This window comes from Rhinatrema bivittatum, chromosome 3 (genome assembly GCF_901001135.1).
Source record: "Rhinatrema bivittatum chromosome 3, aRhiBiv1.1, whole genome shotgun sequence".
NCBI lineage: Eukaryota > Metazoa > Chordata > Amphibia > Gymnophiona > Rhinatrematidae > Rhinatrema > Rhinatrema bivittatum.
The window spans coordinates 300,655,064-300,670,797 of record NC_042617.1 but is presented as its reverse complement, the minus strand read 5'-3'; the positions used below and the strand labels follow the sequence as shown (position 1 = coordinate 300,670,797).

At 48.2% G+C, this 15,734-nt stretch overlaps 1 protein-coding gene across 1 annotated transcript; it reads right to left on the bottom strand.

The window, feature by feature from the left end:
* Positions 1–232: 232 nt before the first annotated feature.
* Positions 233–6,854, bottom strand: KRT18 (keratin 18). The gene is made up of 7 exons (XM_029595045.1): positions 6,269–6,854; positions 3,967–4,049; positions 3,457–3,613; positions 2,886–3,050; positions 1,962–2,087; positions 868–1,091; positions 233–510 (listed from the first exon to the last, which is right to left on the bottom strand). The coding sequence occupies exons 1-7, from the start codon at positions 6,725–6,727 to the stop codon at positions 375–377; spliced, it is 1,350 nt and encodes a 449-aa protein (XP_029450905.1). The 5' UTR covers positions 6,728–6,854; the 3' UTR covers positions 233–374.
* Positions 6,855–15,734: the final 8,880 nt, after the last annotated feature.

Below are 15,734 nucleotides of genomic sequence, written 5' to 3'. Positions count from 1 at the left end.
TTGAGATGCTATGATACAGATAGCTTTGTATCACATTCTTTTACTGAGGGAATTATTTTGACCATTGATACTGTACCCCAAGACTTCTACTGAAGAAGTTTGGATATAGTTATGCTGGTGAGATGATCAGAAGCAGCTATAGTGAGTGTTGCAAGCTGCTAAACAAACTGTACATATAGATCACTCTCCAAAATTCTCACTTTTTTTTTAAATCAAACAAAAAACCAGAGAATTCTGCAGCACCTCTTTATTAGTGTCAAGTCACAAGTGATGGGTTTGTTTTAGACGACGACAATTGCTTGGTCATGCTTTTGGACTATCAGCAAATCATAACTGCTTTAGTGCACAGTATCTGGCTTGCTGATTGAATAGTATTAGGACTTAATGACTTGCATGTCATTGCTCTCAGAAACCACCTTGCCATCGATGACTTTCTGTGTGGTGGTAATGACCTTCTTCACCATCTGTGTAGTGGTGCTGCTGCTCCTATCAATTAGGGCATCTTGTAGGCTGTGGAGGAAAAACCCCACAAGTCAGGGCAGAGATAAAAAAAAAAAAAAGGGTCAGCCTCTTCATAGTACAGGAGATGAATCAGAAGAATTTAGAGGGGATGGAGATAGCTTTGTTCTGCAAGGGACCGGAGCCGAGGGCAACCCTATCTTAAAACGGGGTAAAAAAAAAAAAAAAAGACCTCCATGCATTAATATCCTAACAGGCATCTGCTCTTGATGCTAGGAAAAACCTGACATTCTTTATACTCAGATCTGGTACAGCATATATAGTAGCAGGAAGAGCTGCTTAAAAAAAAGAAAAAAATCCCTATTTCTGGAGTATTTTATGGTCTGGATGTGGGTTGCACATACTCACTTAAAGTCATCTCCACCATCCAGCAGTCGTCTGTAGGTACTGATTTCTTCCTCCAGTTTCATCTTTATGTTGAACAGGGTTTCATAGTCCTGAGCCTGGTGCTGGCTGTCATTGCGGATTTGTGCCAGGTCTGCTTCCAGCCGAAGGACGATGCTGTTGATGTGATCTATCTCCATAGCATAGCGAGCTTCTGTGTCCCTTAGAGTGGCCTCCAGGTTAGCTTTCTACAGTAAAAGGCAAAAAAAAGATGGGAGATGAGCCCAATGTAACACTGCCATGAGCAAGGTTCTCAGATGGTGGATGAAGGGGACAGAAGGACGTTTGAGGCACACGCTATAGGGGTTTCTTCCATGTCTCAATGAATAAAAGAAAAAGAAAAGACTCAAGGTCTGAATTGTTAATCCAAGCTTAAAGAAAAAACAAAAAAACTCCCAATCCCTAAATTTGTTTAAAGTGTCCTAGAATAGAGACTTTTTGAAGGAAAGAAGTTTGTATTCAGCATCTGAGAATCCTACGTCTAACTTTGTAGAATTTGTTTTTACCTATTCTGACTAATATAGAGTACCAATATATATTTGAGTGACAGGAGATGCAAGACTTCAGATTTATCCTGCTTCCATCTCAAGGAGTCAGTTTTATCGAGTTTTCCCCATAGACAAAAATGAGATTACCACCTTAGTGCCTAATCTGGAGGACCTGATTAAGGGTTTGTTGGGAATCTTGATTGTGTGTTCACCCAGAGGAGACAAAAGCAAGACTGGCCATAATACAATTTATGTACAGATTTCTTCCTAAATCCAAGCCTAGATTCCTTGATCTAAGAACCTTAAGTAGGGGTTAATTTTATGCTTATTGTGAACCCTTCCTTGAGGGTAGGATTAACAAGAGTTATTGCCATCTGATGTAGTTACTTTGCACTTTTTGTACCATAGGATAATGGGAAATACAAGGCATTTTGCTTTCTCATTCTTCTTGCAGACTCCTCCCCCCAAAGATCCCATTAGAACATGTTACACTTCGGGGGTCATCCATGATGAGCACTGGGATCTGCAATCTTACACAGCAAGAGCAAAACATTGGCACCACAGCCTTACCAAGTTATGCAAGGACTCCATCTCAATCTCCAAGGACTGCACTGTGCGACTGAGATCAGTGACAGTGGTTCTGGCAGACTGTAGCGCTTCTGTGTCTTGTGTGACCTGGACCGTGTGCTCTTCTAACTGGAGAAAGAAGACAGATAGTAATTGTGGAGGGAGAGAAAAAAAAGAATATCCCAGCATTTAATATCCCAATCTGAACACTCCTATTGTGCAGTTCATCTGTGACAATGAAAAAGTTCAGTTGACATCCAAATTCCCAATAGGGTTTACTTGTTATGTCCTCAAACTGGGGTTGTGTTTATTTCCACAATCCCTGATGTAGTGACTATGATTATGGGGAAACTCAGGACTGGATTTGTCAATAGGCACACTAGGGTGAGAGCAGGCTAGCTGAGGATCTGCTGCCTTTCAGTTGTGCCGAGTCTCACTCACCAGAAAACAGCCCTCTGATTCCTGATCCAGACCAAGGTAGTGTGCAGTGAATAGAGGAGGAAATGGGGGCAAGCCTGCTGCAGTCATAGCAAAAGAGAATCACTTTTGAGGGGGCTGAGTGAAGATCATTGGAGCACAAGGAGAGAGGCATGTCTAGTGTATGATGGTGACTGTGCGACCTTGGCAGGGGATGACAACTCCCAACAGAGCCATAAGGGTGGCAAAATCCTAAGTGTGTTACTGAGGAAACTTAAAGCACACTCAGGGATAATACAAAGCCATGTCTGATAACCCCACATCCTCTCCCCTCTCTAACACCAAGCTTTTCTAGATAACAGATTCCAGTAAACTATGGCAACACCTGAGCATTTTTTAAAATGGAAAAACTTAAGTGTGTGTGATTCTACCCTTGTGGTAGAGGGTACTTGAATATCAATCTCACTGTAGTCTACTCTGTTCGAGAGAAATGGGTCTGCCGTCCCTTACCTTTGCCTGGTACCATTTCTCTGCATCTTCTCTGTTCTTCTGCGATAGCGCTTCATACTGTGCTCGGATGTCAGCCATGATCTTGCCCAAGTCGTGCGTTTTGGGAGCGTCCACTTCCACCGTCAGCCCACAGCTGGCAATCTGAGCCTGCAGATTAGCCACCTCCTACCAAAACATGAAGACACCAAGAATCACGTTAATGCCTTAGAGAGAGGACACAGAATGAGAGAGGGAGGGACTAACTGCATCCCCTTCTCCCCCCTCCCCCCCCCCCCCCCTCAGAAGAGTTATTTCCTAATCTGGCTGCCGTTTCAACACTAGCGCGTGGACATCCGAAAGGTCTGACGCCACAGCAAGCAGAGAGCTTAGCATCTTTCCTGGTGACCAGTATGTTATATAGGAATCTAAACTCTCCCTCACCTCAGTAAAGGGTTGATAAAAAAAATCTTCTAAAAAGCAGTTTAGCCAAACATTTGCCTGGGATGATACAGATAAAGCAGATCCTGTACAGAGGCAGGAAAAGATACTGAAAATGGGGTTCCCCTTTATTTACTACCACAAGTGTGCTTACGTCCTCATGGTTTTTCTTCAGGAAGATGAGCTCCTCCTTTAGGGACTCTATCTCATTCTCCAGGTTCATCCGGTTCAGGTTTGTGTCGTCAATCACTTTCCGGAGCCCAGTGATGTCCATCTCCACAGACACGCGGATGGCCATTTCAGCCTCATACCTGTGCCAAACAAACAGAGCAGTTAAGAGACTGGGAGAAGGCTACAGCAGCAACTGGGAAGCTGTTGGCAGGAGATAGGGCCCCCCCCCTCGATTTCTGGGAGCTTGCCGGAAGCACCCTCCAGAGAAGCAGGCCTAGGAAGGAAAATCCCACCAGCTCCAAGGATATAGAGAGCCCACAAACCCTTCAGAAAGGCACAGGTAGAGGAAAGCCACTTAAAAAAATCTGGAGTAGTCAAATAGACATCTTTATAGGACTAGAGAGACTGGAGGGAATTAGCAGGAAGAGAGATAAACAAAGGCTGGAGACAAGGGGGATAAGGGACATGTGCGTTATTCCTGCAGGAAACTCACTTGACTCTGAAGTCATCAGCAGCTAGGCGAGCATTATCAATCTGCAGGACCAACTGGGCATTCTCTACTGTGGAATCGAAGATCTACAAGGGAGAAAAAAAAGTGACAGCTTGGCATGGTGTCTTCACTCTGTAGTGAGGGGTGTTTACATTGAGATGATGTATAATGGCAGATGGGTGGGATCGACCCATGCACAGCGATGATGTCTCAGACTTTGGTCTGAGCTGCTTATCTTTCCTGAACAGGAGGGTGAAAATTTTAGTTTATGGGAGGAGGGGCTAGCCATCACTTTCTAGGTTGCCTGTTCCTTTAAATCTTCATTTTAACTATTAGTTCCCAGGCAACTGCAATCTGCATAACCCAAGGTGAGTAACACCTGTGCTTTGCTAGGAAAAAAGGTAAACACCACCTGTATCAGGCAAACAATGGAGATTCAGGGAGTTGGCTGCAGTTCCACAGATCGCCTTACTGACTCAGAGGATGCAAAGAGTCCTCAGTCCCATACACGTCTAAAGCTCTCTTGGGTAGCAAGTAGCATTCTGTCTCCTGGCAAGGATTGCGGGAGCATGCACAAATCTACAAAGCCTGCTGCTACTCAATGGCAGAAACAGCATCGTAATAGGTAAAAGGAGAACGTTTACTAGGCTATCAGATCCCTCAGCTGACTGTAGCTGCACCAAGAAGCTAGAGTTAGTATTTTTCCCCAGTGGTTTCCCAGTACTCATGATATTCTAGAAGAGGTACAGGCTTCTATTCCTTTCCCCAGGTTAGTTTCAGGCATCTCACCCTTTCCTGTGATTCTGAAGTGCAAACACTGGGCTGTGTCCCTTCCTCTTCCAGTAGTATCCTAATACAGGTACAAGCTTTAATGTCCACCCTCTCATTATTCCAGTGGTTTCCGAGTATAATAAGCCCATCCCCCCCCCCCAATGGGTTCTATACAAGTCCTCACTCCTTCCCCCTCCCAGTGGTTTCCCAGTATAGATGCATAAGCCCCATACCTTCCCTCCCAGTGGTATCAGCGGTACAGGCCTAGAGCCCCTCGCTTTTAATCCCCTTTGTTTCCTAGAACAAGTACAGACGCCTGCCTTTTCTCACACCCCCTGACTGCTCAGAAGGTAAGCGGATGTCAGTAAAGTTTAATGTGGGCAGAATTCCATTTTTACATTCCCTTTAGTTTCCTGGTTGCATAACCCAGCAGGCAAAAGCATCCGTTTAACACTCTCCTACCACACTGGGAGGTAGAAATATGAAGTCTCCTGGCAGGCTGCCTGCTCTTGCCGTGACCGCTGGATCAGCTTTAGATCTGGGCTCCCTTACAACTCCCAGGACAAGGTAGGCCTCCGCTTAGGAGATTATGTATTAACATACGTAAGAGAGTGCTACAGTCTAACACCACCGTTACACGTAACATATGGGAAATAAAGCTGTACTCTGCTGAACCTTCTGCACACCATGGGCCAGACAGATGTGTTTTTTTTCACCCCCATTTGTGTCAGAAGATATTTAGTACATATGCCCATATATGTCTTGCTTTTTATTTCTTTTTTTTTTAAGTGGGAGATGTAATTCTCCCACTTAAAAAAGATCTCATTCACTGACATAGGATAGCAGCTGCTTGGGAAATTCAAGGGTTCTTCTGCCCAAAAATTCAGTTTAAAGGGAAAACAAAAAAAGGGGGGGGGGGAGGGACAGAAATCTGATATTCAGAACCGGAATATGAACTGTTCTGCCTGTGGCTTGACCTAGCAGCATGCTATAGAAAACCTCTTTGACACCTTTTCGGTTTACCCTTAAACTGTCTCCAAGCTTTCAAAAGCAGGCAGAGCTGGGTGAATGCCCTCTCTAGCCTGCTAGAAGCAGAGATTTGGTATTCTGGGAACTTTTGCTTCTATGCGGTAAAACAGTTCAGCAAACTGGAGTCTGACCTAGGCAGCCAGACCCGATTAGGGGCTTCATTGAGCTGGGGGGGGGGAACGGACACTGAGGAGGAAGGAGTGGCCTGGTGGTTAGAACAAGAGGCTGGGTGAGCCAGTGAAGTCTGGGTTCAAACAAACCTTGAGCAAGTCACTGTTGCTCAGGTACCCATTTAGACTGTGAGCTCTTTGAGGTAGGGGCTTATGCTTGAAAAAGAAAAGCAGTAAGCTACCATGAGCTACAGCAGGTAAAGCAGTCTATGTTTATAAAGTTATTATGCATTCACCCCTAGGCCCTGAGTAATGAGGTCTCCCCCCAAACTGGGCAACAGAAAAGGAAGAGGATTGATAAGAGGGAAGTGGGGGGATGGAGTCTTGTACCACACCTGTTTCCGCAGATCCTCCATGGTCTTAAAGTACGGGCTCCAGTCTCTAGCACATGGCCCCTTCTTCTCCACATGTTCTCGGATCTGCACTTCCAGCTTCTGGTTGGCAGTCTCCAGGCTGCGCACCTTTTCCAGGTAAGAGGCCAAGCGGTCATTCAGGTCCTGCATGGTTTCCTTCTCGTTGTGGACAACACCAGAGCCCACCGCACTGAAGCTGCTGCTCCCGCCATAGCCGCCTCCAAACCCACTGAAGCTGCTACTTCCGCCATAGCCACCTCCAAAACCAGAGCCCACGCTGGAGACCCTGGAAACGGAGATCCTGGAACCACCGGCCCCAGCATGGACGCTGGCTGCGCTGGAGAAGGGGATGAACCGCGGGGAGGCGATGCTGCTCTGGCTGGAGCCCAGGGGTCTGTAGCTGCTGCCGCTGGAAGAATACACTGATCTGGAGTAACTCATTGTACTGTTCCTGGAGGGGAGCCAAAGGCTGACGAGACTTCAGAGGCGACCTGCACAAGGGAGGGAGCTCCTGCACCGCTACAGGACACAAACTTTTTCTTGCAGCCGGCAGGTGGAATTTATAGCCCAAAGAGAAGGAGGTGGCGGCTAGGCTGATCCACCCGGCTTTCTGGCCCTGCCCTTAGTTAATGAATTACTGACGGGGAGGGAAAAGAGGAAGCCACGCCTTACTCTCTTCCTGGCTGCCCATGCATACGGGAGCAGTGAACTGACACCCTGAGTCAAGTCAGTGTTGAAGCAGAAAACTTATAAAAACAAAAAAAAAACAGGACATGGCTGGCGAAAAGAAGGAACTGGTGTTTTAAAGAAGAAAGGAAACGAGAAGTGAGGTTGATTATGGATTCTGTGAGTGCAGTTTTTCAGGGCCGTGTATTAATCTCTACCTAACAACCTTCCAGTATTAATATTAGCAGAAAATACAGGAAGCGGGAGGGGAGGAAGAGAGGGGTGTAATGGTTGGAGATGGACATTGAAAAGGTTCTGAAAAAAAGTGAGGTTACAGGAGAACTTAGAAGAAACTTTAACACTGGGCATATAACACTGTCGTTTTTGTTTTTTTTTTTTAATACAGCGAGCAACAGCAGCTATGATTAGGAACAGCTCTGTACATGGAATAGGAGATGCTGTAGGCCGGGGAATGATTCAGGTGCGCCGGCTCTATTGTGGGAGGGGGCGCACGGCCCCTCCCAGCAGAGAGGACCCTGGGGAATTGCGCAGGGGCGCTGGGGGAGGCCTCAGTTTGCGCAGTCCTAGCCTTTTACCGCAGGAGGCGCTGGAGGGAATGGTGCAGGCGCTCTCGTGGCTTGGGGAGGGGGCGCTCACAGCGCCTGCAGTCTCAGCCTCTCCCATCAGGAATCACTGTAGGGGACTGTGCAAGAGTACCGGCTGTGGGGGAGCTCACAGCGCCAGCACTGCCAGCCTTTCTTGGTAGGATCACTTCAAAGACTCGTATAGGAGGGCTGGCTATGTAATAATGTAAAACTTCTGTCTCTGTAGTGTAGAAGGAAGAGACTGGGCATTTTTTTTGATCAAGGCCGCATTCACACAACATGCGGAGTGGGGACTGGAGGGCGTAATGGTCGTTGCACAAGAGCGATACCTGGTGGCTGGATTCAGAATCCATGAATGCAGAGTTCTGTAGGGAGCTCTGGTGCATGCCCTCCCCCACCCTCCTGAAGGACTATTGCAGCAATGAGCAGACTGTGTGGGTTTGAGGGAGAAGGGTTTATAACATAAGGGGGGAAATGCCTGCATACGTTGTGAATGAAGGCTCCTGGAGCCAGATCCCAGCCCTGGTTGTGATTGAGGTGGAGACCCAAAGGAGCAGGGGGAAAGCTTGGGGGGTCAAAAAACACATTTTTTTTTTTCCATATATATGCAAGGGGAGTGGTGGGAATGTTTTATTTTTCCACCACTCCCCTCACAGTTTTCTGCTACTTGTGACAGCATCTGCTTCTGTTTTCAACCCTATTTCACTGGGGCATTGACGTTTTTATTGCTTAAAACAGAAGAATGGGCTGACAACCTTGCTTCGCCCTTTTTCTGGGGCCCTGGTTTCACTGGGAGCAGTAGGGTCTGCCTAACAGGGTTGCCACTGCCCTCCTCCTCTATCTCCTCCTGTTAACAGGATCAAAGGGGGTGGGGGGATAAGTGATAAACTGGAGTCTCTAGAGAACAATGGGAGGAGGGGGGGGGTAGGCTTAGTGCTTTTAAACAGGGCAGGAAAACTCAGCTAGGCCAAGGGGGGCCTCTTGTGTTGCTGGGATGGCAGGGAGGTGAGTCACTCTAGCTCTAGCCCTTGTTAGACAGCCAGGGGCTGCACAGAATGGAATATTTTGGTGTAAAGATTATGTGAGTCCTCACGAATAGTGCAGGGGGGACCTAGGAATCCCCGGAATGTTAAGAGCCGATGCATGCAGTGATGTTGGGATGGTGCAGGTAGTTTGCCCGAGTCACACCTCATCAAACCAGCACACAATGCTTGGGATAAGGTTAATAAGCCTTCACACTAGAACTGAGATCCCCAAAATGTTTCAAGAGAAGAGTCACACAGGACATTTCAAATCATTGAGAGGGCCAGGGGAAAGGTTCCCCCTCAGAGTTTGGTGGGGAAGGGAGAGAGCCCCCTCAGAGTTGTTTGCTGAGAAGGGTTTGAGGGAGAGTGGGATTGGAAATGTTGGGGGGGGGGGGGGGGATGAGGCAGGTTTCCCAGGGAATTGGCAGAGTGTCAATAATAATATTTCTAGATCTCTCCAAAGTTGGCAACCCTGCCACATCTCCAGCAAACCTGGCCCCTGCCTCCCCCCTTCCCTAATATCTGCCACCTGGGGAAGTAGAGGGTAGGGAGGGTGGATGGATGGCAGGGTGGGGTGGGGTGTTTGTATGTGTGTGGTGCGCTCTCGTTCACTCTTACTCCCTTCATGCACATGTGTTCCCCCCCTACTTCCTTCCCCACCACTACAGGCCAGATCAAGCTCCTGCTGTTATCACTGCTGCCGTCCCACGTCCAGTTCTGCCGTTGCTGCCAGGGGTCAGATGACATTCCACCAAGGGCTGCATCTGGCCCTTGGGCCACAGTTTGGGGATCCTGCACTAGAACATGGGGGCATAGAGGCACAAGTTAAATCCGGTGTGTGGGTTAGTACATTATTACCTTCATTTTTGTGACCCAGCAGTTTTCACCTGCGCCTTTGGGCGGGGCCAGTGCTTCCATTAGGCAAACTAGGCAGGCCTCAGAGTGTCAGACCTTTGGGGATGGCAAAATTCACCAGAGCAAGGCTCAGGACCATTGGCAAATACCATCCCATCTGTGGCCAAACAGGAAGAGGCCCCAGGGCTGTTGTGGACCGCCATCCCACCAATGGCTGAATAATATAGGATGCCCGGAGCTGCCACATTAGGAGGGGATAGAGAGAGAGAAATGAATACTTGTAAGTGCGGAGGGATGGAGGACCGGCAGTGGGGTGGCGAGAGAGAGATCTATGCTGAATGGATGAAGGGTGGATGGGAGAGGGTACTGCGTAGATGAGGGTGGTGTGGCACTGCAGAAAGAGGAAAAAGATTTGGGTGAGGCTGGTATGCTAGGCATGGAGTGGAGGGGAGAGAAAGGAGAATGCTCTGGGGTGGAGGAGAAGAGATGGAGAGCGGGGTGAGGGTGGGGAGGGTGCTGTCTCAGAGCCAGTGGGTCATGGGGTGGGGGAGGCGCAAGACTCAAGGTTCTCCATAGGGCGCCTGATACCAGCCCCGCCTATGGGTTTTTAGCTCAGTCGGAATCAGAGTTGGAATCGGGAACCATGAACCGGGACCTCCCCCCTCCCCCCCCCTTTCTTTCTCACATTTATGGATCCCCCCCCCCCACTTCAAGGACTCCAGGAAATTTACAAAAATTATCATTTAATACATATCCCAATCCAAATAATAAAATGACCATAAAAAGAATAGAATCTTCCATTCTGTTCTTGCTCATCTCACGGTCGTTCATTTGTGTCTGAACGTAAATAAAACTGGGGGGTGGGAGGGGGAGCCAGTGCCGGGTGTGGTACTGGTAGCGGCCCGTACCCAGCACTCCCAGCAGCTGATGCCCGTCCATAGGGAGCCAGGTAAAAGGGAAACGCATTCGCCAGCTAAACCTCCCATCCAGCTTTGTATCAGCTAAACCAGTTGGCAGCAGATCAAACAGAAAAAGAAAAAAAAAACCCCCTAACTTCTCTGAAAAGAATTCCCTGCAGCGTTTTATCTCTTGAGTTCTCTCCCTTTGTTGAATGTGTTTAGTGTCTGTGGCCTTGTACAATTAGGATTCTGGTGTGCCTTTGATTTGCTGTGGGAGTTGGTGCCAGGCGCTCCGGCTTTCCCTTCCTCTTTCCCCCCAATAATTGAACATGCGTGCAAAAAGGGGAACCGAAGGGCAAATGCGAAACTGGGAGAAACGTTGGGTCAGGAGCACCTCACAAAGCCTTAACCCCCAGGGCCTGTGCAAGGGTATTAGACGCCCCCCCCCCCCCCCAGGTCCAGGCCCCAGCCTCCCCAGCCCAAACACACAAGCAACAATAAAATGAAGAAATATAAAACATCAATAATAGTAAAACCATCCCAGTAAAAGGAACATTTCAAAATAACAGACAAAAAGAGTGACATCCAATAAGTAAAACTTCAAAATAAAAGGTTCCAGCTCCAGAACAAAAATTGAAAAGCAGTACGCGCCCATCAAATGTTAACACCCAGTGATTAAAACTAACAAAACTACCTGGGAACTTTTGATTTCCTGATGCCCTAGGATTGTCGGGATTAGCTGATGGGGTGGGGAGTGGAGGTTATGTGCACAAACCTTCTCCAGTCTCTCATATATACACACATAATTATACATGTGTGTTCTTTCTCACACACAAGGTCACGCAGGCTCTCCCACACATAATGCAGGCTCTCCCACACATAACTCTCTGGACATAGTCACACACACACATACACACACAAATATGCTATCTCGCTCTCACACCCTCTCCCTCACATGTATATGCCCTTATTCACTCAGACAGGCCCCTTCTCTCACACACACTTAGGTTCCTTGTCTTATTCACAGATGTACCCTTACACAGGTTCCTTCCCTCTCACTAACACCATCGCTCTATCCTACACAATCTCTCTCACCCACACACACTCATACAAGCTCCCTCTCACCCACACACACATTCCTTCATAAAGGCTCCCTCTCTCATATACCCCATCATACAGACTCTCTCTTGTCTTCTGCACCCCTCCTTTCACACAGGTTTCCTCTCTCTATGGCACACACACACACCCTTACACAGGTTCCCTTTCTCACATGCACTCTCACTCCCTCACCCTGGCTCTCTCTCTCTATCTCATACACACACACACACGCTTGCGGCCTGTCAAGTCTGCTTCTCTTGGCTGCAAGCGGGATGGGTGCCGCTCACAGCCTGCCGAGTCTTGTCTCGGCCGCTAGCAGGATGGGCGCCGCTCGTGGTTGCTGAGGCTTCTCTCGGCCACGAGTGAGATGGGCTCTGCTCACGGCCCCACATAGCTGCTCTTTGCCACTCCCTGCTGGTTGACACCTTAGGCGACCGCCTAGTTTCCCCTAGTGGACGCGCCAGCCCTGTTAACACCACAAAAAAAGTGCTTTCTTGTTAGCGAGAGTTACCAAAAATAATGATTGCCATCCCCTGACCCAGTTATAGGGGCGGAGGAGGCATGAGTCATGAAGGCACCTACAATAGCAGAGAATCCACAATCACTGCAAACAGGTCTTGCGCTGGTGTTCTCCTAGCTTTCCTTTATCTGAGGTAGACTCTTATACTTACACACAGCAGTATATTTATTCAGTTTGTTTTTTTTTGGCTGGTAGTTCCCTCTGACTCCTTTTCAGCCTCTAGCTCAGTTGGAGCCAGTGGTGGGATCTGGCACCATGAGCCATCATTCCCGAGATTTCCCCCCCCCCCCCCCCCCACATTTTACATCTCCTCCCAACTAGCCCAGTCAGCAGAGTGAGAGTCCTCAACAGGGGCGGGGGAAGGGAGGGGCATGCACCAGGACCTCTTTCAGAATTCTGTAATCATGGGCCCTAATCCTAGTCACCAAGTGTCACTGTATGATAACTGATTCCCCTGGGGGTTGTGAGTGCTGCCTCTGCGGCATCCCCAGACCTGGCCAACCCAAGAAGAGGACGACCTGAGCTGGGATTGAACCCAGGCCCCTTCACATGACGGTGCCAGGACCATCACTGGGCTGCATTGTGCTTAGGTGGGGGGAGGACCTTCTGTTGATGCACCTGGCTGGGGGAGGGGGGGGGGGGGGGTCCACCCTGATCACGCAGCCCTCTTTGGAAGATGTGGCCATATAGGAACTCACTTCTGCCAAAGGACAGTGTTGGTGTGGGTCCCCAGTCTAGCCTTACCCCTTACAGCAGACCTGGTCAGTGCGCAGTCGCCAACACTGAGCCACTGGACCCACAATCAGGGTTTCGGTGAGTCCTCTGTATGAGAGATGCAGACCTCCTGACGAGGTTACTTTAAAATTTGGGGTAGCAGGTTCCAAAATGGAGAAATTCTTACCTGTTGATTTTCTTGCCATGAGTCCTGCTCCAGCAGCCCAGTCCAAACAGGTGGGTTATGGCCTCCTACCAGCAGATGGAGGCAGAGCACGCTGCTTCTCCAGTGACATCATGCCACTGGGTACAGGTGGTGCAGCCACAGGAAGTCTCCGGGATCCCCAAGTGGAGGAGTAGCCTTGGGGTTAGAGCAGTGGCCCACAAATGGCCTTATGCCTTACTTTCTATTGTCTCCAGTACAAACGTCTGTGTCCATGAGAAAATGCTTCGTAAATGAGGCCTTTAAACTGTCAGCTCTCTGAGGATAGGGAAATATTTACGGTACCTGAATGTGATCTGTTCTGAAGTCCCTAAAAGTGCAATAAAAATAATAATGGCAAAGCAGTGACACAAATAGATAGGAGATAACGTACAGAATAAAATTCTGTTAATAGCCTGCCTGACCCAGGACTGCTAAAATCAAAGGAACAGGACGGGAAACTATATAACATGGTGGAACTGCACCGAGTAGACTGTGAAATACATAAAACCTACAGAGAAGTGAGCTCCACGAGGGTCCTGGAATAGCAGGACTCATGGAAAAGAAAATGAACAGGTACAAGTGAATGCCTGCATTTCGTCCTGCTTACCAAAGCCCCACTTCTTAGGGAGGGTGGAAGTTAGGGCCCCTCCCTATAAGAACGCTAGCCTCTAAGGCGGAGTCCCCTTTAGCAGAGATGACTTGAGTGATAACGCACCTAAAAGCAAGGCAAACAAGGCCAAGAAAGCTGCCTTGCAAATATCTTCTGATGCAATTGCTATCTCCTCCATCCAGGAAGAAGACTGCGCCCCCCCATAGAACGAGCCCAATTTAATTCAGGAGGGGGCCAAACACCCATTCAGCAAATACGCTAAAGCTAAGGTGGTCCTAATCTACGGCGCAATCGTACCCTTGGAGGCCTCTTCACCCTTATGAGGCCCCCACCCCCCAAAGAGCACGAACGATCTGTCAGATCTACGGAACCAATTAGAGACCTCAAGATACCAGAGGAGGACCCTGCGCGCATCCAGAAATCAGAAAGACTCGATTTAGCCCCGACACTCAGACCTCGAGAAAGCTGGAAGAGTAACAGACTGATTGACAAGAAATGGCGCCAAGGCCTTCGATAAGAAGAAAGACACTGGGCAAAAGGATACAAAATCAGAGGCAATAATCAGAAAAGGGTACCGGATTCTTCCTGTGCCGCAGCGCCTATGCATAGCAGCGTGATGTCACGGGAAAAAATAATCAGTGTGCTCTGCCTCCATCTACTGGTAGGGGTGTATAACTAGTGTAGTAGGATGAAATGGAAACGGAAGACCGGTCTTTTTCCCTAGGGCAGGAAAAGATTTCACCAGTGTCCAGCCCAGCAGCGTTCTATTTGTATGGTCACCATGCCAAAAGGCAGGGCTTGTCACAGCTGTGAGCGCCAGATGGGCACTCGTACATCCCATGGTACTGGTTAAATGGATTACAGGCACCCCCTTTCTGGCACCAGTCCTGCGGTCTAGGGCTGTATCTGGTAGAGGGTCCTGCACCGAAGGCGGTTTTCTGACATCCCACTCTGCTTCATAATTCTTCTAGCACGAGGCATTTCAGCAGAAGTCTCTCGAGGTTCCCGGTACATGTCCTACAGTGGACGACTCGCTATCCCATCTTACCTTTCCCCTAATGTAGGGCAATGGATTCATCCAGCTTTAAGGGAAAGGGGCCTTATAAAAGATTGGAGGAACAAGTAAAATCGCAGGATTTTTCAACCTCTGAGAAAAATTTCCATTCTCACCTTTAGATTTTGGGAAGATGCATAAAAACTACCATTTCTGCAAACTTCTCACTTTTTTTTTTTTTAAACAGGTAAAAAGTTGTCTTTATGTGAGGTTTTTCCCATTATGGGGGTAACTTTAAGACTGCCCACATTGGTGTAAAATCTGTCGGTAGTTTTTTTTTTTACCCATGGACTTTATACTCAGTTTCACAGTGAAAGTATGTGCAGAAGTTTGCTTTGGCAGTCATCCCAGGAAAATTGCCAGCACACGTTTACGCCTGCTCATCTGTGCGGGTACTTTGCACAGGGAAAACCTGCATATACTGCTGAAAATTCTAAAGTATGCGAGTAAATGCAAACCCCTCGCCAACTCCACCCCCAGAGATGCCCTCCCCAACTCCGCCCCCAGGGATGCCCTTATCAACTCCGCCCCCAGGAATGCCTCTCATCAAGATGAGCAAATTTAGGTATACAGAGGCCCCTGCACATGTCACTTCTCTCAGGGAGGGTAAATTTTTAACAGCCCATCTCTGTGGGTAAAGCACTTTACCCTGGAAATGGCTTTGAAAACTAGCCTCCCTGTCTTCAAAGAATGTATTTGCTAAGTCTGCAAATTCTATTGACTTTTTGCACCGATTTGCAAAATTAAGTTTCCTTTTTTCATATCTCTAACAGGAATCAGGCCCTCTGCTCTCAGTCATGTCGTAAGGCAGGACAGGCTGAGCCGGTTCTGGTTTTATCCTTATTGCATCTTTGGACTTGTAGTTTATTTATTTATTTAAAAAAATTTTCTATACCGTCGTTAAGTTAAATACCATCACAACGGTTTACAGAAGGGCACGATAAAGAGAAATATGGGTGGTATAGATTACAAATTACTCGTGTGCCATCATAGTACTGTAACAATTTAGTTCCCACTTCTTTACTAAAGCAGCAACTACGAGTCCATTAGATGCACTGGAGGGGGGGGGGGGGGAACCAGGCCTGGCTCAGCCTGTCCTTTATGACGCTGTTTGCCAGCCAGCGGGGCCATGGCACACTTAATGTTCCTTCAGACCCGGTCAGGTGTGCCATGGAAGTCACCGCTGCCTGATGCTCA

Excerpts from the sequence above, each read along its gene's own strand:
- KRT18 (XM_029595045.1), bottom strand. The coding sequence starts at position 6,727 with ATGAGTTACTCCAGATCAGTGTATTCTTCCAGCGGCAGCAGCTACAGA. Across the intron at positions 2,088-2,885 it reads AGAAATGGTACCAGGCAAAG|TTAGAAGAGCACACGGTCCA; the intron begins GTAAGGGACGGC and ends TTCTTTCTCCAG. Across the intron at positions 1,092-1,961 it reads TGGAGTCCTTGCATAACTTG|AAAGCTAACCTGGAGGCCAC; the intron begins GTAAGGCTGTGG and ends CTTTTACTGTAG.